This window comes from Meleagris gallopavo, chromosome 1 (assembly GCF_905368555.1).
Source record: "Meleagris gallopavo chromosome 1, MGAL_WU_HG_1.1, whole genome shotgun sequence".
Lineage (NCBI taxonomy): Eukaryota > Metazoa > Chordata > Aves > Galliformes > Phasianidae > Meleagris > Meleagris gallopavo.
Window position 1 is genome coordinate 71,128,753 of NC_139404.1, and position 14,079 is coordinate 71,142,831.

The following is a 14,079-nucleotide window of genomic DNA, read 5'->3' on the forward strand; positions in this document are numbered from 1 at the left end:
TAAACTACATGCAAATGAGTCTACCTAAAAAGATACAAAAAAGCAAAGATGTTCTGCTTATCAAAAGGAAGTTATTCATAACAACAGATTCCAGCTCTCTTCTGAACACATAAAGGGACTTTAAAATGTCCAAAATGAAACAGACATCTTCAATTCTTCACTAACTGATTAGTTAATCAGCACAAAGGTCTGTAATCCACTATAGTCTGCACAAACATCTTCAATAAGATCTCTATTCAAACAAGAGCTTCGTGCACTTTCTGCACAATCAGGGTTTAAAAAAAAAAAACAAACAAAAAACAGCAATTGCATGAGGACTAGAGATATTTCTGGGACAAGAGCAAGCCAAGAATACTTGGGAAGGTAGAATCTCTTTAACACTTTTTAATAAGTTGAAACCTGTCTCACACTTATCTGTAGTTCCCTGACAGATGCGATGCAACTGCTATTGCCTCTTTGCAACTGCCAGTTAGCTAACAAGAGCTTGACTGGTTTCACAGCTACCGCGTAGAGCACACAAAGTGACCAGAGGCCAGGTCTTACTCGCTTGTCTGTCCATATCCTAGGGGACCAGCTTCACAAAACACTGCTAATGTTCAGAGTCCCCCAGATCAAACCAAAGACCAAGAGAGGAGCACAAAGGCTGGGCTGGTGAGACTCTGAGCAGGTTCCAGGAAAGCAATCCCTTCCTTCCATCAGTCAGAGTAAGGCACGAGAGAAAAACAAATCAAAAAAATACACGCACACAAACCTCCACAGCCAGCTGTTGTGACATCAGCTCATCTCTTACAAATCTAAATAGCTGTCTTTGAAAAGTCAGTATGGTCTGTTTATCACAGTTCTCAGATTACTGGACAGAAAGGTGCCTTGGGGTACGCTTCCAGTTCTGAATCATAATGGTCTGGTACTTCTCCAAGTCCTTACTAGTTTATATGGCACTGCACTCCCAGAGTACCAGTTTTGTTCTTCTAGATTGGTAAGCCAGTTTTCTTGCACATGTGTTGTGCTGTTGTTTGTTTTTGTTGCTCTTAAGTAAGAACAGGGAGGCAAGCTCTCTAAACAGAGGATGCTGCAATTCACAAACATTATTTTCCAGGTTTCAATCTCCAATGCTGTTGACTTAGCAGCCTTCATAGCAACAAATTCACAAACCAAGTAGTGAACGTCATAACATCAGCTCTACTTTCATGTATAAACTTATTCATACTCATGCTGGCACTGCCTCTGCCTCATTAAAGAACAGCTGACACTTCATATGAACTCAGCACATCTTATTCAAGCCAATTCTGCCTGCATAGATGTTGTTTATTAAGAAGGACATATCCATTAAAATTTTATTTTGTTTCTTCAGAGTTCAGCTGTTCCTGCTGTTTATATCATCCTTAAGTAACAATTAAGGAAATTACTATCATGTCACAAATAGAAGACTACGAATTTAGGTGGAAGACCCAACAGCAGGAATGCATGAGTACAGAAGAAAGAGAAATATTGCTTAGATACAAATGTCTTTGGCAATAGATAAAGATGAAAGACGTGAAGAAATGACAGTCTAAATAGTTTACAAACTGAACGTTTCTTCAAAGTTTATTATTAAGCATCACTGGGTATGCTAAAAAATACAGTAGCACATGACACTGTTTTGAAATTAATTTGAAGAAGTGACTGTCACAGTGCTGATATCATGCAACGGTATGCACTCCAATGGTGCTGCCATTTGAATTAAGTTGCAACTGAGAACCAAATGAATGGTTTATTAAGAACAGGTATGGTCGTTACATAATAAAACTAACTAATCAGGAAACAATCCCTCTCCAAGCCCTGGATCCAACCTTGCTTCTGAAAACTGAAGTTTCGCTGCTCCAATTGGAAGCAAACTGTTACACAGTCCATTTAAATAAGTATACTTGTAGCCTTACAAACAGGATACAATATGGCAAACAGATGCATAGGGGAAAGGAAAAAAAAAAAAAAAAAAAAGAAGGGAAGGGAGTAGGAAAGAGTGGAAAATTTTTGTTTTCGGAATACCGAGCAGCAGGCTACGCAGCAGCTCCTTCAGCCTGAAATACCTCTATTGATCTTTCATGTAAAGCCATAAACATTGTGAACGGAGTAATTTTCTATACTGAAACGTGGTTGATGAACTATTAGTTATTAACCTCTCCATCCTCTAGCGCAGAAAAAGATGAGAAAACGGCAAGATGATGGATGCAAACATCACAGGTGATTTCTTCCCAAGAAGAGCAAACAGAGAGAAACTGAGGCAGGAGTTAAGTTCACAACACCCAGAGAAACCCGGTTTGCACGCAGAGACAGAAATCATCCAGAAGTAGGAATCGCAGAGCGGGGCAGCAGAACCCAGCTGTCCTAGGGGACCGACAACAACCCCTTGCCGGGCACCGGGCCGCCCGGCAGCGGAACCTACTTCTAGGGATACCCCCAGGGCAAAGGAGAAAAGGAAAAAAGAAGGGAAAACGAACAGCTTTGGTGCGGACACGGAGAGCGGCGGGGCGAGCCGAGACACTCGCGCCTGAGCCGCGCTGCCGCCGGCAGGGCTGGGGCCGCGGAGGGAGCTGGGGGCCGTTCGGTGCCTTTTTGCTCTCTTTTTATTAAAAAGCCAAACTTGAAGGCGGCAACAATGGGCCGGCCCCGCCGGCAAGCAGGCCGCTCCCCTCCCGCCCGGGCAAACATGGCCCCTCGCAACACGGCCGTCAACTTTTCCCCACCGCCGCCTCCTCCTCCTCCTCCTCCTTCTCCTCCTCCCGCCCCCCGCTCACCTCGCATCAGGGAACAAAAACTGCAGGCGAGCAGGCTCCGCAGGACGGCCCCCATCTTCCCTCGCTCCGCGCTCTCACCGGCGGGGCGGCGGCGAGGAGCAGTCCCTCCGCTGCCACTTCATGCTGCCCGGCGGGCGGGGAGGCGGGGAGGAGGGCCGGGCAGCGGCGAAGGGCGGCCGCCGAGCCCCCCTAGCAGGCCGCTGGCCCCGCCGCGCCGCAGCGGCACCGAGCGCTCCCCTGCATGCCGGCCTCCGCGCCGCCGCCGCGGCCGCTCGCCATCCACTCTATGCTTTCTCGCTCGCCCAGCCTCCGCCTCCGCCGGGCGCGCACAGGCGCAGGGATACAGCCCTCCTCCTTCTCCTCCTCCTCTCCCGGCCCGGCCTGGCCCCCGCCCCGCGCCGCGCCCGCCCGGCTCCGCGCTCCCGCCTCACCGCCCGCCTCCTCAGGCGGGGAGCGAGCGGGCGGGCAGAGGGCGGCGCGCACGCAAACGGCGGCGGGCGAGCGCCTGGCGGCACGGGAGCAGCTCCGCCTCGGGCGGGGCGCGGGGCGAGGGCGGGGGCGCGCGGCCCACGGACGCCCGTGGGCAGGGCGAGGGGTCGGACGGGGGGAGCCGACCGCCGCTGTCGCATTCCAGCGGGACTATTTTCCGCGTTGTTTCGCACGCACGCCTCCGCCGCCTTTTTGGGTGCGATGCGGTTGTCGGAGCAACACCGGCCCGGGAGGGACGGGACTACTTTCAGTCACCGAGCGGCGGCCGCACAAAGGCGGCCGCTCCCCTCTACCCGCTGCCTTCCACCCGCAGGTGAGGGCTGCCCGGCCGGGCTCCTCTTCCGTCCCTCTCGGCCGCTGCCTGGCGGCGGTTCCCGAGTGAAGGGCGGGCTGCGGGGCCGCGGTCTTTTCTTGGGAATCTCCGCGGAGCTGCCCCGTGGGCAAAGAAAGCTACTTCAGTGTTTCTCCGAGGAATGCCACATCGCACGGGGCATCCCTCCTCTCCTCCCGGAACAGCTGTTCCATGGGATGAGGCTTCGAGGCAGAACGACTTAAAGCAAAATTTGAGATCCTCGCGTTCAGAAGTCTGTATTATTTTCAGGGTTATTAGAAACTTATGGAAACATTTAACTTTTAATTTCGTATCTGTTGAACATATATTTTCATAGGTTTTCTTGTGATTACAGTAGGAGATAACATTTGGGCCAGATTAAAGGCCCAGGCATTGCAGACCGGTTCTGACATCAGACTCCAGCAGTCATGTGATGATATCAGACGTTCAGATTCTACGGGGGAAAAACCGCAAGTCAAAACTTTTTAGAGAAAGAAGTAAATGTCTAACTTTAAAAGTTGCTTAAGAAAGGGGGGAAAAAATCTTGAAAATGAAAACTCAACAGCAATAGCTGTCTGAGGGCAGGTCTGTGTTCAAGTATGTCTTTGACTCCACCAGGTGAAATAACCTCCTGTGTTGCTGCCGTGTCAGCCAGGAGGATAGCAAACTCGACGGTGCTGAAGGGCTTCCCATGAAAAAATGCACCAGAGAGTGAATAAACCTTAGCATGCCCTTGCTGTCACAACTGGATTTTGTGGGAACAGACAGAAGCAGTACAGCATTGTACTTATTTTCACTGAGCAATTGGAATCAAAGAAAACAGTTACTCACAATGTTGCATGATCAGTGATTAACCTCTTACGAAGTATTGCAAGTCCATAATGAATTCTTCGTATCTTAGCAACATGATGCACAGCTGAGAGAAAATTCAAGCCTGAACCCTCGAATGACACATTTCTCTATGTGCTGTTCCCTTTTGTATCTTGTATTCTTTTTTCTTTTGCTGGAAACACAATGGTGTCTTGGCTATCTTCCTTGGGAGCCGGATCCCCTGCCTATTGGCTCTCACATCTTCCCCACCATCCCATCTGACTGGGTTTATTTTTAGCTTACAAACATTACATGCTGTCACCCATCATGAATTTTGACCATTTTCCTATATTTCAAGACCTTTCCTTTCCTGATAGGATTTCCTCTAATCATTGAGTGATTAGTGGCTTTACTTATGTATCCCTTTTTCTCCATATGCTTCATAGAGACAGTCCCCTCTCTACTCAAGCCTTTTCTATTCATTGCTTAGGATTCAAGACCAAACCCATGTTGTTTCTCAGCTTTACTTTTAATTCATACACACAGGGGGAACTCAGCTGTAAAAGTTTTTACAAAGTAAACCAGATTACTTCACACATAAAAGATTCTGACAGCCAGGGCTCCTCTGAAATACTTACATTCTATTATTTGATCTTAAAGTTAAGATGAAGGAAATAGAAGTGCAGAGGGAATGTTCTTTCTATTGCAGTAGGAAGCTCCTCTTGTTGGTTACAATTATTTTTATTAATCTTATGATTATTCATTTTTATCAGTATTCATTATTATGAGTATTCATTTGTTCACTGAAATCCAGTCAGAGACTTTGACTGTCAAGAAATCTGTACAGTCTTATTCTTACCTCTGGACTCAGATGATGATTCAATGACACAAGAGCTTTCACAAGAATTTCATTATACTCAGGTTAGTTCCCTGGTTTGGTTCATAATACAGCTTCACATTTTTTCATTCAGCATTTTTGTCAGCACAGAGGACAGCCAGGAGTGGCAGCTGGAGCTTCTAAAACTATTCGTAACTGTTCAAGTCTCTGTATCTTTGAACAATGCCCTGGGTTGCAGTGAAGTCAGTGGGATCCTTTGTAGAATGGGGACTGAAGTCCCTAATGAACAAAAGCTGTTAGCAGAAGATAGCTGCACAGCAAATGAATTTGTGGCTGCCCACATCACAGAAATCACTATCATAATTAGCTCCCTTGCTGAATGTCTCAACAAGAGTTAATGGGCATGGCATGGTGAAATCCTGGTCCCTCTGAAGTCAATGGCAAAACTCTCACCAACTTCAAAAGGGTCAAGTTTCATACTGAAACTCTAGCTCAAGTCCTCTATTGCATCCATACGGAAAGACTGCAGTAAAGTAGCATAGGAGATGGGATGTGACTTCACCAGTGATGTCTGTTACAACAATTTCACAGGTAAAATAAGACACCCTGACTCCACAGATCATCACCTTACTACTTTGCCTGGGTTGTACAGTTGATACTCATAAACAAAAAACTTTCATCCACTTCTTTTCCAAAACAAGATCAGATCTAAGAAATATGACAGGTACACCTTACAAGATTTATCCTGTTCCAAGAGCAGAATGGAACAGCACAGTGTTCCTTCTTTAAGGAATAGAATACTAGATCATCTATCCCTTCTTAAAAATCAGTAATAAGCAGACATATTTTTCCTTCACTTTTACTATTAAAGCCATATTAACTGCATCTTTTCAACAAGACTTAGTCAGCTTATGAGCAGATTTCCTTGGACTGATAGCCATTTCTCTATTCCAGAAATTTTCTCCAGGGTGGGAGATCTCACTTATCTTCACTTACTATCTGTAGGGTTCCTCACTGTCTGTCAAGCCATCTCAATAGCTAGCATTGCTACTGTTTTCTCACCCACAAATCAAGTCCCCTTCCCCCCACCACCCCCCCCTTATTTTTAATCATATATAGAGTTGCCTCTTCTCCTTGCTCTTCAGTGCTACCTTATTTTTTTCTCCATTAAGTGTAATACCCTTTTTTTTTTTTAAACCATCTCCTCCTTCAGAAGATGCTGCCTGGTGTCCAGGATGAGAACTGCATTTTTTGTAGCTGAAAAAATCCTTACAACAAAAACTTCACAGAGAAGATCCTTGAGTTCAGCAGAGCATAGGGGTAAGCTAGTCCAACAGGATTCCAGCGATAACCTGAAGGGGAAATATAAAATAGATGACCCTGTAGGCTTGGGCTTTTTCTTTATACCTTTCGAGGAGTGTTTGGACTCCAGCTGATGGTGTATCCAGGATCAGGCTGTTTATCTACTGCTTCTTTTCTCCTCTTCCATCTCCCAGGGAGTTGAAAACAACACTGCCTCAGGATATGCTTCTTCAGCTGTAGTACTTTCAGCGTGAACTGTGTAGGATTCTGATTTTAATTTGGCACTGCCCACCAGGCCACAGGGCAAGTCCAATACTTTCCTTATGAAAGCCAGGTAGCCATGGTTATATTTCAAAGCTAAATTACAAAAAGTCATTTTAGAAAGTTAGAGTTCTAAAATTTGTAAAGAACTGTAATGCTAGGTTGATGCAGCTAAAACATCCTTTCAAAAGAGATTGCATTTCAGGCTGACGGATACCAAAACACTGTTTTATTTTGGTTTGCAAAGATTTTCAAAAACAGACAGCATCTGGACTCTATTAGCAACAACATGCATGCATTTTAAATGACAACAATTTAAGAATGCTTCATTTTCAAAACACTTTCACGGAGCTCAGCATTTTGCCATACACATCCATAGGATTTACCAATTACGCTTTGCACTGTAGCCTTTGGAGTTTAAAAATTAGTTACTGGTAAAGGATTGTACATTTGTTAACACTATTTTAGCCATAAGGATAAATTACTAGAATGTATGCCTTATTATGGTCAAGAAAGGTAAGTTGCAGTAATTAGCAATCGTTCATACAACACTTCAATCTTTGTGTAACATACACATTGTGACACACCATCTGTGCACAGGAAAGAGCCTGTAATTTGAAGTAGCTTCCACTGAGCTAAAGTGCAGTAATAAGGATGCACATGGGAAAGCTGCAGTTCACAATATCAAAAGAGAATCATCCTTCTCCAGTTCAAAGTCTGGGGAGAAGATTTGTGATTATGTTTATTTACATCCATATTTTTATAGATTTATATTTATTTAGTCTGCAATTCAGCCAAGACACCTAGCACCTCAAGTAAATGCCTTTGTATCCTTAACTGTGATACCACTTCAGGGGCGTTGTTTTTCTTAGCTGTTAAAGAAGTTCTCAAACTATTCCGGAAAAGCAGAATCAGTTACTTGCACACTACCTTAGAGCAGAGAAGAGTGCCCTCTGATGGCTAACGTTTTAACTAATATCTACGATGTTAGTGTCAACCTCCAATTTATGAGATTCAAAAAGCAAAATCACAAAAATGCAAGATGCTGAAGCAGTTCATTATATAAAGAAAAAAATTATCTTGATTTATTTATTGATAGTAGTTAAAAATAGAGGTGGAGTTTTTCTAAGAGCAAAATTAATACATTTGATAGTTCAGAACAGTTACCTGTATGTACTCTCTGATCTAAGCTTTGTTTTACTGTGATAAATTTGCTTTAAGGCTTGGAAAAGTAGCATGTAGAACATGTACGAGTCCCTAAGTCCTTAGTTTATTTCAGAGCAATAAAAATGTTTGTGAATGCCCTGGGGCATGACGCCACTCTTCAATGAGTAAACCTGCCTTTTTTCTTTTTTCTTCAAATCTTAAACTCAAATATTAGCAATGCTGATAATAGTCTTTATTAGTCCTTGCTCACTTTTCAAAGCATGAAATCCAAGGATAACTGTCAGCAGCTGATTCTACAGTCTACCCGTTTTAATCACGCCTTTCCCAATAATTTCAAGATAGCTAGAGAATTTCTGGTTTCTTAGAATCAAACTGATTCGTAAATTAGAGATACAGGATTTGGGGATGATGGCCAAGTGAAAACCAAATTCCAAATTCTCTCATTTACCCCACTATCAACTGGCAGCAGTGCTAAGTACTGTAAAGTTAAACACCTATGTTTCCACAAGATATTTGAAATACAGGCCCAGAACAGCAGAAAGTCCTGCACACATTGGCACTGGATAAATGTGTCACATTGATTTCATTGCATCTCAGAACAGGAATGAGTGTGGATCCTCAAAACTGCTCTGGTTCTGTATATAAGGATTTTTGTGTCTTAAGGTGTGGAGCTCAATCTTCATGTGATGTTGGGATAGAAGAGGCAGTTATATATGGCTAAGGTCTCATTTGCTGCTTTTCCATAGTTCTTCAAATAACTTCCTTACAGCATGGACTTGAATAAAGATTATTCATAAGCTGACAACTAAATGTAAGATAAGTGACAAAAGAAAGCACAGACAAAGATACGTGCCTCAAATATACTTATTTAAACAGTTGCACCTGCTATAAAGATATTACTAAAGAATCATCATACTCAGTAATGAATTAAATTGATTGTTTTCTCTTCTCATAAAGAAAAGTGAAAATATCCAACCAATTCCTTTTCCTTGACTATTCCCTCACCTCTCCAACAAACCCCACAGTGACAGTATTTGGTCATGTGGATCTTTGAATTAAAGACAGCAAATTGTGTTTGCATAGGCCTGACACATAAAGCTCCATCCAATGCCTTTTTCAGTGTCAGAGCTTTGCAGTTAATGCAACTTCTACTAATTTTTCCTTACTACAATTGTGAAAAATCTAATACCTTTAGAATGATATTAAAAAGACTTACACAGAATAAAATCCCCACTTAATCTTGGCATATTAAGAAATCTTTTCTTTGAACATTATATGTAAATGCTATTTTTCTCCAAAACTTTTTTTAATATGAAAAGCTTGAGGAGTTGTAAGAACCAACAGTTTAGAGCATGATCTACATTCGTGGTTTAGGAATCTTGGCAGAGGAAATGTAAGTGAGAATGTACATGTGCTTCTCGTGGAATTCTGTGGCAATAAATCATGAACCCAATATATCAAAAAGTGTCCTGGTCACTGTGTTAAAAAACAAATAAACAAACAAAAAATTCCAGAAAAGCAGTGGGAACCAAAGACCCAAATTGCTTAAGAATAGGAGAAAAAATGTTTGCAGAGCATTTTGTATACCAGTTATTTAGTTATTGCTTCCACTTCATCTAGCAGCCCTTACTTCTCACATACTATAGCTATTATGAAACAGCAAGGTTTGGGTAAACTGCACTAATTCTCTGTTTGATTTACTGTACACAGTGATCACAAGCAGAAGAGATACAGCTATTCATCTCATTTATTGCCCCAGTAGCTCTCCTAGTTTATGCACACAAAATTTTGAGTACTCAGCTGTGTACCTGACAGGTTCAACAGAAACATGCTATGATTTATACTTACAGTAAGACAAAACATTTGAGATGCCTGCTTACAACATAGCTGGAACACTCGCAATGGCTCTTTAAGACAAATAAAGGGCAAAATCTACTTTGTCTGAAATGCCACTGTTTATTTCAGTAGGTGCAGAAGGACTGCTTCATGAGCAAAAAGCATTCACCACTGCAGTATACTGGCAGATCACTTATTTTATTATATAGATAACATTTCAAAATTAAGCTTATGAGATCAAAATTGAAGTTTAAAATACTGTTCAGTTTGCAACAGGAAGATGTGGAAACAAAAGGAAAACTCAGCAAATACCTGAGCAAAACCTCTGCTTTTGGACAACATTAGATAGCAAATAAAACAGCCGTGCAGGAAAAGAAGGTAGAAGTTGGATACTGAGTCTTCACTACTGACGGTAAAAGAGTAAAATAAATATGAATTGAGCTGAGTTGGAGATTCAAGCAAAATTTATTAAAATTTAAGTCAAAATCCAAATGAGGAATATGCAAATTCATTTCTGCAGAGACCTATTTTGTCTTACCAGGCCCATTAAGACCAAGGCAGTTCCTAATTAGGATTTCAGCAATATTCAACTAGGTGGAAACTAGCAAAAGGTAAAAGAAATCAGCAACTGTTATAAAGCCATGAACTTTACCCCAGAAAACATACCTTATCTTTTCAATTAACTTTTCAAGCCCTTATTTCTTCCACAGTCTTATACATAATATAGATGTCAGCACACACCAGAACAAGCACAAGAACTGGTGTCTCACTTGGGGACAATAACCACCTGCCAGCTGATGCACGGTAATCTGCTGTTGTGCATGATCATGAACCACAGCTGCCACATCTACTCACTTTAGTTCAGTCTGGTTTGTTTCCTATGATAACCTATATTTCAAATGCCTGATATCCTACAGACTCGAGAGACATTCTAAACATGAGTAAGGAAGCTGTACTCGAACTGCTTGTAGCATGCACACCATTATCAGTAACATGAAGAGTGATAAAAAAATGTATGCAGAAAGGGTTCCTGGAAATCACTTCTGTTACCAAATAGTAGGGTAGCCACTGGAGAAGTATCACTGTTGTCATGCGTATGCTTAGAATAGCCCTGATTCGGGCTGCCACAAAAACATTATGACACTTGACCTGTCCTCAAACTTAGCCTTGAAATGAAGTTTCCAACAGATATCTGGAAACGTTTACATTCTCTCCTAAGCAAAACACATGGATAAACTTCAGTGTTCAGACCTGTCACTTTTCAAAACACACCACCCTTTACAGAGCTCACTTGAATGAGGCATACCCTTGTTTTATGTATCAGTGTAGGAAAGCCACACGTGTATCTTGTAAAGTTTAGTAGCAAGCAGGATAGCGTGAGCTGTTCTCACTTGTTTAAAGCTATACCTCCCAAATAAATTATTTTTGGCTTTTCTAAAACAGTGTTCTGGTTCTGTAAAGATATCAATAGCATGTGCCAGAACTGGATTCTTTCTGGAAACTGTGCCTGAGATATCACATGATGGAGAAACATTTGAACTCCTTATTTCAGGCTCTGGAACAAAAGAAGGAAAACATTGTTATAGTTGAATAATCAGAAGCAGATGGGAAAATTGTCTTCAGATTCTATCATAAATTTTACCTCTGGGCTGAAAAGTCATGTCATCCTACAAAGCAATTGTTTTGAAAAGATATAAGGCACTAAGTGGGAGGACTTGACTGACAGCCATAAACCATGTGCAGGAGGACCTCACGCTGGTATAAATGGGAACTGCATGACAAAGATAGAGCAGTGTGTGGCCACTGAAGGACAAAGATCATCTCATTCATAACTTACTGGGCTCCTTGGGAAAAATTCAGAACTGTCACTAGAATTTGGATTTAGGGATAGGAAAAAAAAAAGGTTCATTCATAGAACCAAACAGAAAAACATACTGAAAAAACTAAGTAAACAGCAGACAAGCTCATTGGAAGTCTGTGTTGTGTTTCTCTACCATCTTCCCAACGTAAGAATAAATGCTTGAACTTCATGCAAATTTTTTATTTGTTGTTGAGAAGAGCTGTAAAAGTCACAATATCAAAACCTAACCACCACTAATAACATAATTCTCTCAGTTTAAGTAGGATGCACAGAGCAAATGTGGTGGTGCTCCCTACGACTTTTGAATGTTCAGCTGGAAACTCTATCCGTGAAACTCAGCTGCTTCTCTGATGTGGCAGGTACCAAACTGCTCCTGCAAAATGCAATCCTCAAACAGGCAGAAAGAATGGAAAAGAAAGAAAGAAAGAAAGAAAGAAAGAAAGAAAGAAAGAAAGAAAGAAAGAAGAAAGAAAGAAAGAAAGAAAGAAAGAAAGAAAGAAAGAAAGAAAGAAAGAAAGAAAGAAAGAAAGAAAGAAAGAAAGAAAGAAAGAAAGTGACTGAGTCCAAACTCAGCCCTGTTACAAAAGCTATCACTCCATTAATTATGAATGATCTTAAATTTATTCTTTGCTTACAGTGAGAGGGGTTTTGCTCCTCCTATCTCTGCCTAACAGATCAGGGATGCAAGAGACATGGAAAGCCTGTGAACACCAAGGCAAAGAACTTGTTGAGTACCTCAACCCTCTCCATGTCTGTTGTTACCATTTTTACCTTCTCATTTCCAGGGAGGGGGGGTACAATCTCCTTGGCCTTCCTCTTCTGGCCAATGTACCTGTAGAATCCCTTATTGGTATTTTTCACATCCCTTATCAAGTTCAGTTCTACCTATGCCTTGGTTTTCCCAGTCCCATCTCTGCACATCCAGATACCTGTATTCTTCTCAAGCCACTCACTTCCACTGCATAGACTTGTCCTTCTTATCCCTCAGTTTGACCAGCAGGTCCTTGCTCAGCCATGCTGGTTTCCTGCTTCCTCTGCTTGATTTCTTATGCTGTGGGATAGAAAGCTCTTTTGCTCTCAGAAAGACATCCTTAAAGAAATGCCAGCTCTGTTCCCTTCTTTTGTCCCTAAGGACAGCTTCCCAGGGGATCTGATCTTAAGAGCAGAAGTTCTATGCTTTTCTCTTTTATCACAAAATCTCTGAATCACTGAGGTTGGCAAGATGTCTGGATCCATTTGGTACCACCCCTGCTCGAGCAGGGTCATCCAGAGGAAGGTGCTCAGGCCTGTGTCCAGGCAGCTTCTGAAGATCTCCAAGGAGGAGATTCCAGTACCTGTGCCAGTGAGTGTTCTGTCACCTGAAAGACTAGGAAAAAAGGAAAAATAAAAAAGCACATTTAAATGTTGAGACTCAGAGTGTGTGGGTTTCCTGAAGATGAACAATAATTTTCATATATCCAAATACGTCAGGGGACCTATCCATAAAGGGAATGTCATGTACACTCTTCAAAGAACTTGTAAGACTTACAAAAGATGAAGAGGTATAACTGCCTTGTAACAATCTATGATCAGAGATGTGAGGAATTATATTACCTGTATGAGAATGAGTAATGCATAGGAAATGCTCAGCAGTCTAGGCCAATTTTCACTGGGTGCCAAAGCACGAAGTATAGCTCCTCTATAAGAGGTTCTAGGTGGAAACTGTTGACAGCAGTAACAGCACTTTAATAGCACTTTAAACTCAGTATTCTTGTCAGCATGAAGGATGGACTGATGGGTGCAAGCCAATATCTAATGGTGTCATCAGATTCAAACGCACTTTATTTGATTGGCTAGCTACTACTTGGTTGTGAGTTAGTAATTTACTAAAAAAAAAAAATTCTAAGCATACGCATTTCCTTCTCCTACAGGAATTACAATAAACTGAAGCACTCTTCTGAAGAGAACATGCCATAAAGGGTTTGCAGACCCTTTTGGTAGGAACGATGTGCTTTTCTCACACATCTCAAATAGGTCTTCAATTGTTCGTTATTCCTTTATGACTGTTAGCAGGGGTGATAAAATTTGCACTAGCCATTTGACTGAATGTATAATTCCACAAAAGTTTTCTTCATGACAGTCTATACTTACACATTTCTTGTTTGCTCAGTACTATGAAAGAACTACACGAAACAAGCAGCTATGGAATTTATTACACTCTCCAGGTGACTAAAGTCAATCAGCTTTTGGCCTTGTGCCCTCAGATATATATTGTATTTGGAAAGAAACATCTCAATGTTGTCATCAGATAACACTCACTGATGATCAAACTATATAATTTCAGTTTTATGTCTTAAGATACTATTATTTATTTCCAGGTGGAAAGATATTTCTTTCTTTTTTTCCTACTAGCAGGAAGAGCATATCTGTT

At 41.7% G+C, this 14,079-nt stretch overlaps 1 protein-coding gene across 3 annotated transcripts in view; it reads right to left on the minus strand.

Moving 5' to 3' along the window:
- Positions 1-2,914, minus strand: part of LRP6 (LDL receptor related protein 6) — a 131,078-nt gene extending 128,164 nt beyond the window's left edge. For all 3 annotated transcript variants that reach the window (XM_085233457.1, XM_085233452.1, XM_085233467.1), the window contains exon 1: positions 2,775-2,914. In XM_085233457.1, the coding sequence (XP_085089583.1) occupies positions 2,775-2,829 (55 nt within the window). In that variant the 5' untranslated portion in view covers positions 2,830-2,914. The remainder of the gene's footprint in view (positions 1-2,774) is intronic.
- Between the last annotated feature and the right edge of the window lie 11,165 nt (positions 2,915-14,079).